This window comes from Anoplolepis gracilipes, chromosome 17 (assembly GCF_047496725.1).
Source record: "Anoplolepis gracilipes chromosome 17, ASM4749672v1, whole genome shotgun sequence".
Taxonomy (NCBI): Eukaryota; Metazoa; Arthropoda; class Insecta; order Hymenoptera; family Formicidae; genus Anoplolepis; species Anoplolepis gracilipes.
The window spans coordinates 5,996,074-6,016,218 of NC_132986.1; the positions used below are offsets into that span (position 1 = coordinate 5,996,074).

Sequence of the window (20,145 nt, forward strand, 5' to 3'; positions counted from 1 at the left end):
TTACGTGGGTCACTGCATCGTGAAATTTCTGGCGGCTGGCCGGCGAGAGCGGAGACGCCGCGACAATGAAACGTGCGAGGAACAATAGGTGGAGACGGATGTATCGACGAGAGACGTACGAAGTGGATCTTCCTCCGCACTGTGTCCGCCGGCGGGCGAGCAAGATGAAGAGCTGCCATGTTGGTCGACACCAAAGGCACCGCCCCGGATGCGCGATTCCATTGGTCGTCGACGTTGTTCCGGAGTGCGGAGAACGAAGGGAACTGCGGGGTAGACATACACTCTCTCTCTCTCTCTCTCTTCCTCTCTTTCTTCGGCTTTATCTGCGCTCCCCGCCAAGCGAGAGTCTCTGGCCGCGCGTGTGCGAGACCGATATACCAGGGCGGTAGGTGCAGATGTGTGTGCGTGAATATCGACGCAACTGCGAACATGCGGGTGGTTACGTGTGCGTGATATCGACGCACATGATACAACTCATACACTCACGCGTTGAGTAATTTCGAGTAGGACCAGGGACTCTTCCTCTCGCTTCTTCTCGAGACCGAATCGAGGGCAAGAAAAGCGTCCCTCCGACTGGATAGATCGTAATTTCAAGTATATTTTGCGGCCTGACGGGTCGTCCGGAGGACTGCGGAGAAGACTACCGGCTGGATTATGGAAGATTTCTTTGATTTCGGTGGTGCTCGATGTTATTTCGCAAACTTGAAGCTGGGTACGGGTCGGAACGAGGTACAACAGAGTAGTAAGAAATGTAATGATTTTTAGATTCAATCACATTTTTCAATGTCGCGAGCAAAAATCACCAAATAAAAAAAATATCTCTTAACATATCTCGAGTAAAATTAATCAGAAGGTAAATGCGAAATAAAAGAAAATAAATACGTAACAACTTGCAATGCTGGAATCAATAATTCTCATTTTTCTATTTATTTATCTATTTCTGGTAATCATGAAAAAAATGCCATCACGTTTCTACTAATTTTATAATTATACATTAGAAAACGCCATACATGTAATTATTACAATATATAATAATAAAAATATATTATATAATAATAGTTTAATTGATGCTGTCAATATTGTATTTCAAACTTTTTATTTCTGTAAAATGGTATTTGATCAGTTATTTTCTATCTACGAGATATTAATAATAGGAAGATAGTTGAACCATCGGCGCGCAAGGAGATATATAATTCGTACGATCGTTAATGTTTGCCATCAGAGTACATTTATTATCTCCATTGGCGTTTAAACACAACCAATGCGTGCTGTCCGCTTTCATTAGGATTAGTCACGCACGAGAGAGTCGAGTTTTGCCAATAATAAAAAAAGGAAAAAACCCTTGCTTATCTTACACGCCTCTCTTTATCCACATAATCCTATGCAGCACGCATTGACCCACGGAAATATAATCGCGACTATAATTTTTTATCGCGTTCGTTAAAACAATCACTTATTTTGCTTTCATTAAATTGTTATCTAATTCGTCGCGCATATTGACCTCTATGATGTCGATATTTATAATTAAAAATCAAATATAAAGTTTAAAAAATTGCAACTTTTATATAACGATAAAAATCGATATTAAATTTCTCGCAATAAAAATAAAAAAATTAATTATCATTATTTTTAATTAAATATTTCTTTCAAGACTTGAAAGATAGCAAATTGAATTCATTCTATGCATTCCAATTCGACACGTAGGCGATAAAAATAGGAAAATATACCTGTGTGGCAAAAGATTTTTGCGAGCTAAGACAGGTGAACCACGAGTGTAAAAAGGGATATAGAGGAAGATAGAAGAAGAAGTACCTATATACATATACACGTAGATAGCTATACCGGCCAAAGAAGGAGCCGCGATAACCGCGGCGGCGACGGAGCAGAGACTTCTTTGTGATTGAAAATTGATGGAGTGGAATCAAGGGAGCTGAAGGAGGTCGGGTAAGGGGATGACGGTGCTCGCGGTTCATTTATCAAAACACGCAAAAGGGTGACGCCGTTTACATGTGCGCGTTGAATTTCAGAGTAACAAAGAGAACTTATGTAGCGCGGAGAAAAGAGATCTTTGCGTTCCATATGCTCTTTTATATTGTGATGGGATCTAATTATAATTCTATAAGTATATAAATCGGTATATAAATCAAAAATTAATATATTGCAATATTCTTCTTATTTAAATATAGAGTATAAAAGTTTATAAAGATAATAAGATAATAAGATAAAATAATAATAGAGTATAAAAGTAGTGTATTTAAATGTTTCAAATAACTGTAGAAGATTCTGCATTTTAAGCACAATTAACTTTATATATATATATATATATATATTTCTCTCTTTCGCTTTTTGATAATTTAATTTTTTTTTTACGTCATATCATCTAAATATAGTTGTAATGAATTACAAATAGAATATATAAGTAAATGGAAAATAAAAATAATTTCCTTTTTAGGTAGAGTTAATTTAAGGAAATCGAAACACGAGGCCAGACAATAGAGATGTCAAAAGATTGAGAATCGAATCTTGTGCTATGTATTTAAAGAAGCGCGAAATGAATCCACGTGCGAAATCGTTTGCTCCATTGAAAGCTCGTTAACGAGATCGTCGCTTCTAATGCCGCTAAGCCGTACTATCACCGGAAGGCTGACCGAGTAAGAAGCCAAGTTTTCGCCTACTTTCCGTCCATCTTAAATAGGATTAACCTTAAACTGAGAGTAATCCTCGCTGTATAATAGGCCGTATAATAGGGGTAAGCGACATAGTCGCGAAGGGCCGATCGATTTGTCGCATCGTGACTTATTATTCCCCGTTGCATTTTCTTTTCAATTAATTCATTTAATAACAGTCCTATTTCTTACGTCTTGAGTAAAATATTTCCAATAAATAACTTGTAGAAATGTAATGCGGTTTCAGGAATTATGAATTTAAATTATCTTATCTATTACTGGCCATTAAAATTGCAACACCATGTATAAATGTGTACATATATAATATGAGTTGCAATTTTAATGGCCAGCAGTGCATATTGTGTGCAGCACATGTTATAATTCCCTTTCAATTAATTAATTTCTAATGATTCATTATCGTTACGTTGATCTTAAACCGTCTTCTTTCACTTACATGCATTTCAACAATACGTAATTTATCGGCCAGGAAATTTGATCCTATTAAAAAATCGAAAACATTCTTTCGAAATTATATTTCGCTCTGCGAATAAAAAGAGAAGCGTATTAGCGATAGCGAATTTTTAACAAGACAAGACACGAAGCGTTTCTCAATATACAGTTCGTCCGGCGAACTACAATTCACCAACCACCACCCCTAACGCGGCGCAGTATCCCCTCCTGTGGTCATCGGCTTTCCCTTCTCTTTCGTACCCCACGCCGACGAGCGAACACGAGGGGATGCAAACCGCTCCGCCCAGCCACGTGACTATAGCGACTGACGGGGGTGGTAAGGGACCGAGAGGGATGATTTGGACTGAGAGAACTTCCCCTTCGTCGTTCTCGCACTCTAACTCTCTTTTTCTCTCTTCTCTTCTCGGTCGGCTTCTCGACGACTTTATGCCTCATAAAAATGATATAAAATTTGTAAAGACGGCATGCTGTAACGACCGAACGGCTTGGCCGTATGGAGTGGGAGCCAAGGATGAATCGAGGGGAAAAGGAAAACGCACGAGCGGTCGAGAGAAGGGATTCAAAAGAACGGCTGGCACCAACAGTAAACGAAATCGAAACAGAGAGCAACTCCCCCCCCCCCCCAAGGCCTTTCTTGACAGCAATCGATATGATTCTTTCTTACAAGAATAAACTCGGAACGGTTCGACGTATGTGCGACAACGCGCGCGTAAAGATGTACCCGTACTATCTTCATACTTGATGGAAACATCGAAAGGTGCTTCGACGTTTTGGATATCGAAGTCGAAATTATTTTTAAATTATTATGAAACGACCTGGATGTTGTTCATCACATTTATTCGAATTACCGGTGAAAAGATTTTGCTCGCAGATAAACTCTCGGCGCGTCCGATGAACGTGTTTTACAGTCGAGATAGATAGATTAGCCGTTTTTATCGTACAGGCCAACCGATATAAAGAACAAAAACCAATTGAGAATATTGTAAATTGTTGCGTATCTTTCTATAAAACGTTGAATTTTCCGAAATTACGAAAACAACAGCCAATACTGTATTTAAATTGAATCGGTAAAACTTTCACAGATACTTCTTTCCATAAAGAGAATTTTATTTCTTTATAAGGTTTATTTATTTGCATTCAGAAAACTTTATTAACTTAATTATAGAAAGGCATTTATTAATTAAAAAGTTATTAATATGCTTTGATAGTTTAATTATAGAAAGATTTAGTTTAAGCTTATCAAACGAATTTATCGAAAATTAAAACAAAATTTTTTTTTTAAATCTGAAACTTTATAATATGTTTCTAAAATATATGTGTGTGTTTATATATTTTGGAAATGACACAATATAACTGTAAGACATGATAGTTTTTTAAAAATCAGTGATATAAAGAAAAAATAAATTTTCATGCAAATGTATCTGGCGGGTTAACCTTGAACAATATTTGCTCAACAATCTCAAAACGGATAAAATTCGTTAATCGGTAAATTGATTACCCGCAATAGTGTCATGAGATGTATATCGTTCTGAGAATAACGATAAGGAAGGATGGAGAAATGCGGAAGAATGTGAGCTCTTTGCCTCCTTCGAGGTCTCTTTGTTAAAATTCGGCGACAAAGAAGGCGAATGCAGGCACAAAGGAGGGCGTTATCGCGGAGTTAGATATGAATCTCGAAAACGATATTCCGTGCCGAGTATCGATTGTTTGCGCCATGGGCATGTTTTACTATCGCTAATAAAACACGAGCTAGTCACGTTGGCGGTGGCGGCAATTGATCTGCTCTCTTGCGGTCATAGAAACGTTTCGTGCCGCCGGTAGATCCTTTACGATGCCGGCGGCCGCACCGAACCGACTTATCCCGCCTATCTTGTCGATATATTTCGAATAAACTGAGATGAAATTCCTCGACCTTCATCTTTCCGTCTGTAAAATGTATAAAACGAGAGTGAATCCACTTTAAAATATAAGACGTGTTTGAATTAAGAAGTTTAATGCAACAATTTTCAATCGTATAAAATCAAAAAGAATTAGAGATTACTGTTGCGTCGATTAATAATAACTCTACAAAAAGTAGATTTGATGAAAAAAAATTAATTTAAAAGATTGATTTTTAAAAATCGATTAAATATCGAAGAATTCCTAATTAGGACATCTTGCGCATAAATTAATTAAAAAAACCATAAGAAATATTATGAAAAAATATATTAAGATATTTTAAATCGATTATCGATTTTATTTTAATACCAATTCAAGTATGTTAAAATCAATCTATCAATGCGAAAAGTAATCACCTAATATTTCATATCGAAAGTCAAGTGGGTGTTTCCTGAGAATATACTTATACAAAAAAATTATCCTCCTACTGATCAAGTCGCTGTGAGTAAAGAAAATAGATAAAACTTTAATAAAACATTACATTAACATATTTTACGAAAAAAACGATTATTAATTAAAGAAAATGTATAGCTCTTTGCATCATGAAATGAATAGACATATGTATATTAACTTTTTTTGTATTGAAATAATATTATCAAGCTATGCGTTGTATGAAATATTTTGGTATAATTAGGTTTTATAAAGCAAGTGTGTATGTATGTGTGTGTGTGTGTTGTGTATGTATAATATACAATTATTTTTATCGATTAACCGATCTGCTTCCGAACTTGTTCTCGCGTATGACAATTGCATATTTTACATATTTTTGCATCGTGTTGCGAAATAATCATCTCCGCGAATAATATTTAACGTTGAATGCGCGCTCACGAGTCAAGTTCTCGTCGTTAAAACGAAACAACCGACCGCTCGTAGCTGATAAATGTCTATCTTATCCTTTTATGGCATCTCAGCAATAACTTAGTTTATGGTTGTCGCCGATATCGAGCAAATGACAAGTGTAAATAATATTCTCAGGTATGACGCGGAGTAGTAATTCCAATTACGAGTGTTAATTAGGTAATATGACTCTATTTCTGGCGGCTTGTAAAACCGACCAAAAGATACGAAAAGATTTATGGAGACTAATATGAAGACGAAATCTAACATTTGATTTTGCAATTTTAATTTCATATACATATACAAAATAATTAATATTTTTATGATATATTAATAAGAAAAGTTTACTACTTAGAATACACATGGAATCCAAATCGTTAATATTTCTCGTAATTTTAAATTTGATTAAAAATCTTTCTCATATAGATGACATGCTAAATTATTTGTGCTTTTGCAAAAATCTCATCAAGGCTTATTCTCACTGTATATAATTAATATTAAATATTTATTAATTACTACGCTTACGTTTGTTATATTTGTTCTTGCAAAATGAATAAAACTCAAAATCGCAGATATTTGTCCTTAAATATAACGGATAATTATTATATAATTGTCTACATTTTAAAGGATAACTTTTCTAACTAATTTTCCAATGTGAACACCTCATATATGCGTTCGTCGGTTTCAAGATAAAGAAAAAAATAACGCTGACATGTGTCGTTACACAAAGTTGAACCATCGATAGAATGGGCCGATTGTCGAATCGCAGTCAGGGTTGAACGTCGATCGAGAGAGACCGATAGTGAAATAGTCGATGCAATCGTGCGCGACAGCCACGGCATTGAGGCCAGCCGCAAAGCCGTGCCGCGCGTAGCTCTTCTATATACAGAGATAATCCGTAATCCTTCAATTATTATCGAATTACAATAATTACGACCGGACGTACAATACAAATGCCCGATTCTCTCGCCCCGATCATCTCTGTCGTGTAGCGACAGAAACGGCGCGTCGTAAAGTCCTATTTTTGTATACTTTATACATTAAAGTTAATATCAGTTATATCTCTGATGAATGCCAATATCTCTAACAATAAGACACTCGATGTTGATCGTCAATCGCAACAGGATAAAAGACATAAATTGTTTCTCTCATGTTATAACTTGCCATATTTCGTCCCGAACCAGTGTCTACTTCTTTCCGATCATTTTAGACTTTAATTTACCCAAGTAGAGTAGTTTCTCTAACTTTTTCTCTCCAATGTCGCGAACGACATCGTACTCACCGTACGTTGTCCATATAACTTGGTCGACCACTTCAAAAATCAGGAGATACCCTGGCGAACACATCTTACCCCTCGTCCACCTTGTACATAATCCGCTCTCTCACTCTAGTTTTCTCTCTTTCCCTTCCTCTCTCTTTCTCTTTCTCTCTCTCTCTCTCTCTCTCTCTCTCTCTCTCTTTCTCTCTCGTTCGTCCCACCAGATCGTTGCTGAGTCGCGTCGATGTTGGTGCTCCCACTCTAGCTCTGAACTCTGGGAAGTCACACACACACACTGGCAAATAACGCCCATGCAGCCAGTGTGGTAGGCGTGGCCATCTTGTCATTTGTCTCTTCTACTTTCCCCGAGGCGTTAGGGGATCCCCGGGATGGCGCTCTCTGTTCCTAGCTTGACGTATGTACTGCCGCTACAACCCCCGTTTTCGTATCGCGCTCTCTTCGTTTTCCGCGCGCCCGTCGCCGTCGCGTTCTCCACCATCGAGTGCTTTACAACCGCGTCCCTCCTCACCCGTTTACCCATCATACCCACCGATGGCCATTCTCCATCTCTTTCCGTTTTCTTTACCATTTTCCCTACATCCGTCGCTCTCTTTCGCACACACTCTCGGAAGACGCTACCTCCCTCTTCCCCCCCCCCCTCTTCCTCCCCCGCACCATTCGTTGCGTGACAACTTCTTGACGCCAGTCACGACGTCCTCGGCTTTCCTTTGCCGACGACGATTCTCTTACGAGGATCACGCACGGCCCACTTCGTCTCTGACCCTTTCCAAATCTTGTTCCCCTTCATGATAAAAACAAGTCATTTCAAGTAGAAATAAGCAGTAGTTGGTTATTGCAATTATCGATATTATATAATAAATAGAGAATTATGTGATTGACAATGAGTCTCCAATTTGCAATTCGAAACTATTTTAATTGGATGGATTTAAAAGTTAGGAATGAGTTATCGTTCACAGCTGATCTTGTATTTGTCTTTTCCTTCGTCTTGCAAATTTCAGACGTATAAAGTTCAGACCAAATGCTATATTAACAAATCAACGCAGCTCTTAAAAGATTTATCTGTTCAACTTTATAATATTTGAATAACGAAGAAAAATGAATGTATGTCCTTAGACATACATGTTGTCTGTTGTATCCAAGATTATTTTCGAGATAAACCATCCTTGATCCATTGAAAATGCATTTTTTCTTAGGCTAAGAAATCGTTGAATTGTCGAAATATGTATATATATATATATATATAAAATGATATAAAAAATTCTTTAAATTTTTTCAAACTAATCGCGCGTGAATATCAATCGTAACATTTGACAGTAGATTAGATAGCCGGAATTTGTTTCTTCTCAAGATCTCGCGCACGCGTGCATGTAAACTCGAAGCATTATTGTGATCGTGTCATACCTTTTATAATCGAATAATATGCCCAATATAAACGATTGCAGATGTCACAACCCGATATTTGCTCTGACTGATAAATCGAGCGATAAGAACTTAGTATCAACATCCTGATTTTAAGTACGACTTTAATGTCAGACAAATTCATAAAACGCAAAACATAAAGTTACCGAATCAATAGCAATACCGAAACTATAGCAATCTACAAAAGAGCAACACTTATCAATTAATTAATTATATACATATATTACTTGCAACTACTTGCGATCGCTATCAGAAATGTGACATTTTTTAGTATTATAAATCATAATTGTGGACAGAGTTTCTTAAAAAGATTTAGAATATCTGTAATATTTTTCTTTTCTTTCTTTCCGTGTTCTTTTCTTCTAAAAATCATGCAAAGAAATAGCGACAAGATCCACTTTTCACAATTGCATAAAGATATTTAAACTGTTCTCCTATCTATTCTTTTATTTGCAAGTGAAAGTTTTCAGATAAATAAACAAAAATATGTATACATATAGTATATTTGAAAGGAGCAACGAATCGCGATCTTTCGTGGTCAAGGCGGTACGAGGTCGGGTGCGAGAAACAACAAACAATAATCGTCGTAGTACGGTAAGATCCGCAAGATCGCCACCACTAATTCAAGAGAAGGGAAGAGAGAAAAGCACGTGTGCGTATGCGTTCGTCCGAAGGGGCAAGCACGCCGACCACCGACCACTGTCGCCACTGTAGGAGAGATGACGCGGGGTCAAAGGTGGGGTTGGAGTCCGAAGGTAGGGATGGACCACAAGGGGTGCGCAACAGTGATACCGAGCGTTAACCGGCGTACGACCGCCTTGGCTGACTATCCCGCGAAGAGAGACGCGAAAGATCGCGGCAGCGTATAAAATACAAAGTGATCGAGAACGAGGAAGAGAAAGAGACGAGGGAACGAATGATACAGACAAGATTCTAGTTGCACCGGCAGGCAAATCGTGCCGTTGCTACAGTCTAGATACGAGATAGAAATTCGGCGGTAGAGATCGCACCGAGAACGAAGGGATGCGAAGAGACGGGCAGACGGGAGTAATTCTAGAAGAAGAGATGCTGCGTGAAAGAAAGACGTTGTGAAAAGATTGGCAGGAGGGAGCGGGGAGAAGAGTGCGAGGTAAGAGATCGCGAGCTAGTGGGTGAGAACCTACGTTACGTGGACAAGGACGGCGCATATACGATCGCGGGAACGAGCGGACATGACTCGCGGATGAACGGTAAAGAGAGAGAAAAGGACACGGCTAGGTGATCCGTGCGAGAGAGAAAAGGAGCAAAAGCGGCGCCGGCGGCGCGAGCACAAGCGTGAGAGATCGTCCAAAGGGGAGATAGAGGGCGAGGGGTATCGGAGAGTGAGCGAGACGTTCTAGGGTGGGGAGTTCGCTCCGCGGATGCGGCGGCCAAGAGAGAAGAAGCGGATGGAGGGGAGTAAGAGCGAGCGAGCCGGAGGGAGAGACGCAGTCAGACAGTCAGGCAGGCCGCCCGGCAAGCAAGGAAGGCAGGCAGGCAACCAGGCAGGCAGCCAGGCAGGCAAGCTAGCAGGCAGCCAGTGCACCAGCCAAGACCACTAGATCCGCTTGGCTTACCGACTTAGAGACTTAAGCCGGCAGGCAGTCCGAAAGGCTCAACCGGCTAAGCCTGGCAGACCCACCTACCAACCGACTTACGCCGCGGTAGCCACTACGCCGCGTTCCATCCACCGGCAGGAAAATCGGGATACACCGCTGCGACCGGCGGCACCGCCGCCGCCTTCTTATATTTTCCTCCATCGCCATCTCCCGCGCCGCGCTTCTCCTCTCTGACGTACGTTAAGGGCGGAGGTTGCGAATAGTGACGAGTGTCGCGCGGACATCATCATCGACACGCTCCACGCTCGTGCCGACAACGACCACGGCAGCGTCAACGTCGTTGTCCGCGGCCGCGGCCGCGGCATCCGACGACGGTCGCGGGGAGAAGACCCCGTCGTCCGCGTGTCACGCGCCAAATCGCGTGTAAGACTACGCAGTGGAGTCGAACAGTGGACGACGAGATATCAGGAACCCAAAGTGGATAGTATAGCTCGTGATATCGAAGGTGTCGCATTCGTTTGTCGCGAGCGTTCAATTATCGATGTGACTTTGATCGGTGACGATAGATTTGTTCTTGGTGAACGAGCTTTCTTCAAGAGCTATTAGCAAAAGTGGTGATCGTATTAGTGTTAAGGATACTGAATGAAATTTTCATTACATCTTTCAAATCGTAGTAACTTCGAGTCGTGAGCGAACTTGCTTTACGAACATTTTGTTGAAGAATTCACGCGAAAAATGTAAAAGCATCAATTTGCGAACATCGAGAATGTTTGTAGTGATAATTTGTATCAAAGTGAGAGAAAAATAGAGAGAAAAGATAAAAAAAAAAAAAATAGAAGAGTTAAAAAGAAGTGAAAGATTTCATTGGAAGATGTCATCTGTGAGAATGATAGCGCAGATAGTTTAACCTACTTGAATGGCGAAATTTACAACTCTTCACTTTTTTCTTACGTAACGCGACGAACACGCAGTTATCTCATTTATCAGTCCTTCAACGCGTGCGTTATCCACGCGTCTCGAACTGCTTTTCGAAGTTTTGACGTGTAATACTCTACGTATTTTTCGTCAATCTCGGATGCTGACGGTGCGTAATACCGTGAATACATCTTTATTAAAAAAACCTTAACGCGAAGAAGAACGGAAGAGTGACGATATACTGTAACCATCTCTTGAAAGATCGCATAAACCACATAAACGTAGGTTTCCTTGCAAATTTATATCGAAAAACTTCATCGACCTCGTTGACAAACACCTGCGCTTTGGATTTCCGGCCGACGGAGACTTTGACAGAGCTTAGTATAACGAAACTTTGTTTTCTCTTTAGAAAAAACAAATCTGATGTTTTCAAATAATTACTGTGTTTAAAGAACGATCACACTCAGATTTTCGCTGGCAATACGATCCGATCTACGAGACAGGGGTAACGCTTGAATGTGTCCTTAAAAGGAGGCGTGCAAACCGGCGTTAATTCGCGGCCTCTCGCGGGCCAGATTGATCGTGTCATCAAGTTGTAAGGAACAGTCAACACGACGTTAACCTTCTACAGTATGGACCGGGGCGGCGGGGCCGGGGGGAGCCTCGAACTCGCCGGGGGCGGCGGCGGTGGCGGTGGCGGCGGCGGTGGCGGCGGCAACGCGGATCTATGTCTTCAGGATCTCGTAATCGGGCCGACGAGCGGCCTCTCGGTGCAGCATCACCAGCACGCGGTCGCGGCAACTGCCTCGATGGCTAGCCTACACGGCGATCATCTTCAGGGCGCGATGCACCATCACGATCTTCACGGTAACTCGCATCACGACACGTCGATGCTGCACAATTCCAGCCACCAGCTGCACCACGAGCCATTGGAGAAACTTAAACGTGGTGAGTCGTTCACAATACTAAAGACAACCGGCACTCTACGATCGTGACGCGACGGGCTTAGCGGCCGTGCCATCAGTGATTTATTTTATACAGGCCGTATGTCATCAAATGCTTTCATGAACAAACATGGCATTCAATATTTTTACGAGAATTAATGTCTATCTACTATTGTAAACATGCGCATTATTCATAGTAACTAATATAGCTTCTAAATTATCAGATTTCATTATTGTGAGATAAAATAAAAACTTATCACTTTGGTAAACATTGGCTCGACTAGATTTGTACAAAAAATAATCTTATTAGTATCGCTTTGTTCGATAGCCGATTTACTTTAAAATATGTATTTATAAAGCATTGAGAAATAATTTTATAACAGTTTTTTTAAATAATAACTACGTAAGATTATGCGATTTTTCATATCTGGCACTGTAATACACGTCTATATAAATATATCAAGATTTAATGTATTATGATCGGAAATGTCACTACACAAAATGCATGACGTGCAATGAATCGAGTTCCGTTCTTTGAGATAGTGATTAAAGGATTAAGCGCGATAATGTCACGGTAAAGTGGCTTCGCGAACGAGTTCGTAATTACAATCGATGTGTTCCTTTATGTATCGATTCCGACGAGATATGAGATTTGCTTCTTCCACATTGTCGCCGAATCGCGCGTTATCGCGATGTAATCGCTTGTAGTTGGCTTGTCGTTTGATTTTTTTGTTGGCGATATTATCGATCCTCATCTCTTTGTCGCGCGATAAGTATCTGACATTTTTCCTGACGTTGCATCGAACGCAAAAATCGCGTCGAGTTCGTATTATCGTGCATCACCGCCGAAAACCTCGTATCACAGACATCTCGCTTGCGAAACAAGATTGATGTGTGTGACATTGCACAAAAGTAGGAAATTTTCTTTATTCGCCGCCGTTTACGACGGATGCCGCGACAAACAAATAAACACGCGACGCGTAAACAATCAGGGTCGATGAAATAATTCGACGAAAAAGAAAAAAAAAAAAAAGAACCGATTTAATCGGTATAAATTAATACGATGAATCGCGACGTGACGCACGATCCAAAATATTTAATTACATGCCAGCTCGCCGATAAACCTCGATAAGAAAGCAAAATTTAATATATTACGCCTCCGTCATTGCGCTCTTATCGAACGATCTATAATCCAATGCGTTCATCGCAAATACTGTCAATCTTGCAAGAGGAAACATTGAAATCAAATAAATGTTATGTTTATTAGGATTCATTTTTAAGTAAGTTATTGTACATACATCATGTGCATGCAAAATTCTTTTAAACAATAGACGGTTGTTTGATAAACACATAATTACATACTTAATAAAGCAAATACTTCACATTACATATTTAATAAATTAAAGTAATAAATTAATAGACAGACTCGTACGACTTTATATTTATCTTGATTATATTTATCTTATTTTTTCAATTATAATAGAAAAGACTTTTATCTGACTAATGGCGTTCATTCTCTGTCAAGTACTAGACGAACAGAGATAAAATTTTAGTAGGAACAGCTTTGATAAGCACTGTTCCGGTTGTATTATTCCAGCCGTGAGAGAAAGAGAGAAAAAGAGAGAGATATGAGATAAAACTTTGGATAAAACTTATTAGATGCTGAAGTGACAGCGCACCACCGCTTAAAATTTAGAAACTCGATATTCGCATTTTTATGGACTACATAATATATGTATCTTTTTGTGGTAAAGATTAATAATTTAAAAACTATTTATCATTATAAAAAAAGTTTACTTGTTTAATCTTCTTAGAATCCATAAATATTATATACTCTATCTCACATACATATATTATCAAATTTATTATTTAAATTATTTGAAGTTATTTTCTGTCATTGCTCTTTCTCATATACTTTCTTTTTCTCCTTACAATATTCTTAACAAAAACTTTGTTTAAAATACAAATATAAATTTTACACATTTATAAGATCACGTAGAAATGCTCAGTATTCTTCACGATACAAAACGTCGATCGAAAATGTTGAGGAAAATGTTTAGAATAGACGTATCTCAAAGTCGACTTTCATAACATTTCTTGTTCATGGTAAAGTAATATTGTTTGACGACATACGAATTCATGCGAGTATCCAACACATACGGCGATCGTCGAAGACGATGAAGACGATTCTCTCTAGTGGCAGCGCTACCACCTGTTTTGTGATTCATTAACTCACCGGCTTATCGGGATAAGGCAGACTTATCCAGGGCTCGAACCCGACACTGCGGCTAAACCCGATCTTATTCCAATGGCATCCTACCTATCCCCCTTTCAGTTTCAGTCCTAGATCCGAAGCCGACCACTCTCATCACTTAGAATCGCAAGGTATCCTTACGAATTTCATTCTTCTCGCAAATACATTGAATTTACTCCCGCGTTTGTTCTTTCCCGACGGTAAACTGTGACTGAGTCGATCTGCATATGCAAATAACGTAGATCCCCCGCGGATGAATTATACTAAAAATCTTATGGTTTTATCGTCGCTCATGAATTTCTTTCGAAAAGCAAAATTTGATGTGCAAATTTACGTTAAATCCTTACGATTATAGAGACTACTCACGCTCCCCGTGCATTCTCGATAATTTTTCATTTAACTATTCTGTCATGATCCGGTTTCGGCTCACTTTCGCGTTGCACATTATTTGTCATCGCGCTTGATCGGTCAACAAGTACGACAGTGATAAATCCGGAGCGGCCACGGGCGAATTAAAATTTCTATCGGGACCGCTACCCCACATATTATTGTCATTAATATCGCGGCGGGATTACGCGAGCTCTATTAATACCGGCACGTCGATGGAAATTAATGCCAGCGTCGACCGCGATAAAAGCAACGTCGCCCTCTAATGAAAACGATGACGCAGAAATAGCGACGTCCAGTTGAACGATCAGACCGAGATTACGGACGAAATACACAGTGAGAAGAATCTCGCACGTCGCGGAAAATCTGCCGTATACTCCTCTTACTTGCCTTGACAGTAGGCAATATTTTGTCAACAGAACGGCATACGGTCTACTCTGATCTACGCACACATACACACACGGCCCCTGTTAGTCATTAACTACCCTTTTATTATCGCGCGGTCTTGCAATCGGACTAGCAGATGCGCCAAAGTCAACCCTTGGTTACCCCTCTCCCGAGCTAATGGTGTTGACAAATTGCTCGGCTAGCCTCTAACCTCCCTGGAGAATATGCCTGCAAAAGTCTCCTCGCCGCAAACTTATAGGCGTTTAGACGGAAAATTGGACCGCAGAATTCAGATTTCCGCGTGTGAAATAAACTTTGTTGTGCAACAATCTCGGAAACTTTTCAATTTCTGAACGTAACAAAAGCATTCGTGCAAGGAGCAAAGTATCACATTTGTTAAAATTGTTTTATTGAAAAACATTTGTGCGGGCTTGTATTTAAAAACTCGATAACGATAATAATCGATCTATTGTGCAAATATCTTTACAAGTATAAAATATATATTTTGTATATAGCATATTTTTACTTGTAATTACTAGTTATATACTTGTAAATAATTATGATTAGTTTTAGAATTATCTATGTATTTAAACAATTTTTATTACTAGTAGCAATATATTATAATTTTTTATTATAATTTAACATACGTTGTAACTTTGACCTATATAGTTAATCGAACAATTAATGGGTGATACCTTTTCACATTTCACCCAATTGTGCATTTTTTATCATTCACGATCGACGGACACGATCAAGTCTTTCGATGAGCCTGATGCTACGGTTCGAATTTCTCGATCAACCAGCCAATCGTGGCGATCCTTTAAGCGTCGGGGATCGAAACTGGTAGGATCAACATAGAAATGAACTGATTTCCTTCCCATTATCTCAGCTGCTGCGGTAAAGCAGGTCCCTGTCTATCTCAACAACGAGGTTTTGTGTACTCACAGTAGGTTCCAATCGCCGTCGGCGGCTAGGATAGGTAGATCCTCGAGGGTTTTCTCATCAAGAAAATTTCTAGGCGTGCCGAAACGTGAGAATCAAACGATCGGTCTATGACCAAAATGTATAACAAATGTCACAATCGTCAAAACAAGTGCTATCATTATATTTTCGAATTAGGAGCGAGAAATTATTTTTATATTGTTCTTTACTCTTTTTATTAGTAATCATGTCTTTTTATTCATAATTTACTTAATTCGATATTTATTTATTTCTTAAATTAAATATATATCCATTTTATTTTTATTAAAATTTTGCTCTTAATTGCAATGAAATTATGACTGTAAAAAAATTTAAATTATCTTTAAAGGTTAGAAAAATCTTACAGAAAAATGATATGGTTCAATTTTCTCGAGAATCTTGTGTAGAAAGGAAAAACATGTCACGTCATAATTTTCCATTGCAATGGGATATTCAATACCCCGATCGTCTGTTCTTGACGCCTTCTCGAATTCTGACCTTCGAATTTTCAAAGCGCCAGGCAGTCTGAACCCGCTGAAACCTTTCAATCTGTAAAATTTTTCGAAATATCTTCGTCACGCCCTCAAAGTATACGAAGGAGCCACCCGTTCTCCGGTTACTTATCGGTTCCATGTGCTTCCCTCGCGTCAAAATGAAATTACACAAATTGCTTGACAAGCGCTAATGAATCCTATCCGCAGAGCTGTGGACACTGACATTTTCACGTTACACAAACAAACTAATCAATTATATTTTTTCTCACGATTTTCTCTATCAAAAAGAAATAAAAATTTCCACATTAAACAAAATACTTTAATAATAAGATAATCTCTTTCGGACACTCTATATAATTAAGCAATTTAAAATATGACAAAAATCGCTAATATCATCAAAAGTGATAATATTTTTATGTTATAGTTAACATTAAAAATAAATATTAAAACTTGTTATTATAGAAAGCTATACTAAAGAGAAAATTAGAGTTTATTAAAATCTGTATTTGCATTTCTTTTTTGATATCTTCCAACAATAGATTTTGTGTAACGATGTTCACCGGCGTGACGCGCCACACGAGTGTACGTATTTATAGGCATAGAGCGATTTTAAGACTCCGGACACAAAATACTTTGCTCCGGTGACGCATAGCGCCCGGTTGCGGTTGACTAATAAACGACTTCCTAAGGAAGCTAAGGATTAGGAGATTAGGGGCGGAGACCCAGCGGCAGACTAGGACTTTCTCTCGCCAAAGCACACAGGCTGCTGGGTCCGCAGGTGCTCTCACCATGCCGTCGTACCTCAACCCCTGACGTAACCCCGATGTTTCCTCTTCTTACGATCGCTTTAGTAATTATTGAACTCACGGCTGCGCTCGTCCGTCATTCGAGAAACGCTATCCTCTATACGTGACACATTTTGGTTTTCTCAGAACGCGCCAATTTAAGAAAACACGCGCCTGTCAAAAAAAAAAAAAAAAAAACTCGTATCTCGCTTTACATGGTAAGAAAAAAATATAAATGTGATAGATAAATTAGTTAAAAAAATTTGAGAAAATTAATCTACTTCCAGAAAAGCTTTAATCCAAGAATTAATTTTTAATGCAAGAGATATTTTTACTTGAACTTATAATTTAATTATTTTATGCAGCATGTAAAAATTGGAGTGTTAAGTTTACTAGCATTTTTCAATATAGAAATATAAGAGAATTCTGATTAGAGAACGATTTTTCGTGTGACTTTTCAAGTGCTTTGCAGCTGCGTGATACACATATTTCGCCAACCCTCGTAATCCCCTTTGTCATCGAATTATATCGCGTTATAGCCCACTAAACACGCACAATTTTTGTATCACGTGTTACTTATTCATATCTGCGTATTATCTTCTCATATGGTCTTCTCAATGATCGCCGAGCATTAAATAATATAATCAAGTCTTTGAAAAACAATTGTCCCGTCGCAATGCAACATATTATATATTATTATATTCGTAAAGAAGAATAGAACGATAGAGATTAAAACAAGTAGCAATGTTCAATAACTTTATAATACTTGAATTTCACTTATAAAAAAGTGATATTATATTCTCAATTTATAAAAGAGATAATATCTATAAAAAAAGGATATTCTCATTATTATAATTATTCGATTTTATAATTGTTTATGGATATGTGTAATATTCATTTGTATGTATACAAATGGAGAATGTAAATAATTTTAGCAATGGAGATATTTTCGTTTGATTACGGCAATAAATTAATAGCACCGGAATGTCAATTCGCCAAATATCTCTTGATCGATGTCGTGTATATTGAAGCGAGCTTTATTGCCCCATGCGAGTAAAACTTGCGGGTGATGAAAGCAGCAGCGTCGAAATAACAGCACGTTGTTAATTTTGTATCGGAGATCGGACTACAGTGGCCTAAATCATAATCCACGGCTTTTATAGTTTCCACGGCTTAACGTCGGTGTACAGTTATCACGGCCCGGATTATGCTTGCACGTATATCGAAAAATTAATGAAATTGCATTATTTACTCGCGTATTACAGATAAATATTAATTTTCAATTATATACACTGACCATGTTAAAGTTTTGTACATCAAATGTTTTCATAATATTCTCTTATATATTAAAAATATGCTATAGAGGAATTATTATTTAGATTGAATCGCAGTGTATTATTTGAAGTATAATTGTCTTAAATCTTAATAATTTTTAAATAATTTCTATATACCATCGATATAGTTATTATGAAATAAAATCAAATTTCGCAAACTTGAAAAAGTGATTATATATATATATATATATATATATATGTAATTATTTTTCTCCATAAGTTGTTTAATTAATAATAAATTATGTCATAAATGCGCTTATTTCGCTCTATTGTTATGTATAATAACTTTATTACTATTTTATAAAGGAAAAGGAGAGGTTACTGTAACGATCTTACGCGGATCCTAAAACATGTCGATTATCCGAAGGTTTTCGATAGCACGTCGACCGACAGAGAGTTCACTGTAACATCGCGATATCGACAAAAGGGCGCAAGACGACTTAGCCCGAGCGCAAACTCGGACATGGCCGAGGTCATGGGATCGGGAGAGAGTCGATGGTGCTAAATGGAATAGGATGAAAACGATGCGCGCGGCTTTGCCGTCGCCGTCGCCGTCGCCGTCGCCGTCGCCGTCGCCCGTCGTCTTCGTCGACAACAACGACGACGACGACGACAACGACAACGACGCTCTCGCATGCACAGCCGCCCCGTAAAATCCGTGCGGATTAGCGGTCCACTAATATATCCCGCGGGCGTAAAAACGCGCACGACGACGCAGCTGAGATATTCGTTCCCGTCGTCGTTTCCCTCTCGTTCTCGCAGGACGGGCCCGGTTTGTCTTTGGCATAAAATAACTCGAAGCACACAGGGAAAAGTAATAAATTTGTGAGTTACAACCTGCCTCTCCCTCTCTCGTGTCATTCCTCTAGTTACCGTCCCTCCTCCCCTACCTCCAACGTCATCCTAACTCTCGCGTTTCTTTATTCTGTCCGTTCGAACATCGCGGTTCCTTTCTGTTCTCTTCACGCTTGGGGTTCCTCTTTTTTTCGACCTCTTTTTCTGTGTGAAAACACGTGCGAACAGATACAAGGCGACACTTGGCGTGAAAAAGTATCTACCAAGGTACCTCTTTTCGTCTTCTCGAAAACGATGAAATTAAGAATCTTTTAGAATTTTTTAGATAGCGTAATCTTACCGGTCACTCAAATTCAAGCTCGCATTCTTTTCAATTGCATCCGTTTAACAGTTGTCACTTTACAGCGAAACCTTATTCCTACTTGTTTTACACCCGAAACTCGTGCGGTATTTCTGACACTTGTCCAAAGTAGCCTTCGGTTGCGTGGACGGAAAGAAAGGTCCATATTGTTTCGACGTTTTCAGGTCGAGGGATCAATATATGATCTCTTTCTTCGAAGAACGAAATGCTCGAGCGCGCGAACGGGATCGGGGTGTCAAACGTGTTTGACAGGACGGGGTGGAGAGTGTCGGGGCCACATTCCGCCTTCTCTCGGGATCCTCTCTCATACCCGCGATAACTTCGCCACGAATCCATGGTGGC

General features: G+C 39.0%; 2 protein-coding genes across 7 annotated transcripts in view; one reads left to right on the top strand and one right to left on the bottom strand.

Moving 5' to 3' along the window:
- Lolal (longitudinals lacking protein-like) overlaps positions 1–20,145 on the bottom strand; it is a 180,810-nt gene that overhangs the window by 122,112 nt on the left and 38,553 nt on the right. The window lies entirely within an intron of this gene.
- Ptx1 (pituitary homeobox homolog Ptx1) overlaps positions 10,057–20,145 on the top strand; it is a 31,569-nt gene continuing 21,480 nt past the window's right edge. The window contains exon 1 of one of the 3 annotated variants that reach the window (XM_072909405.1): positions 10,057–12,050. In XM_072909405.1, the coding sequence (XP_072765506.1) occupies positions 11,735–12,050 (316 nt within the window). In that variant the 5' untranslated portion in view covers positions 10,057–11,734. The remainder of the gene's footprint in view (positions 12,051–20,145) is intronic. The other 2 variants (XM_072909403.1, XM_072909404.1) reach the window with 2 other exon arrangements.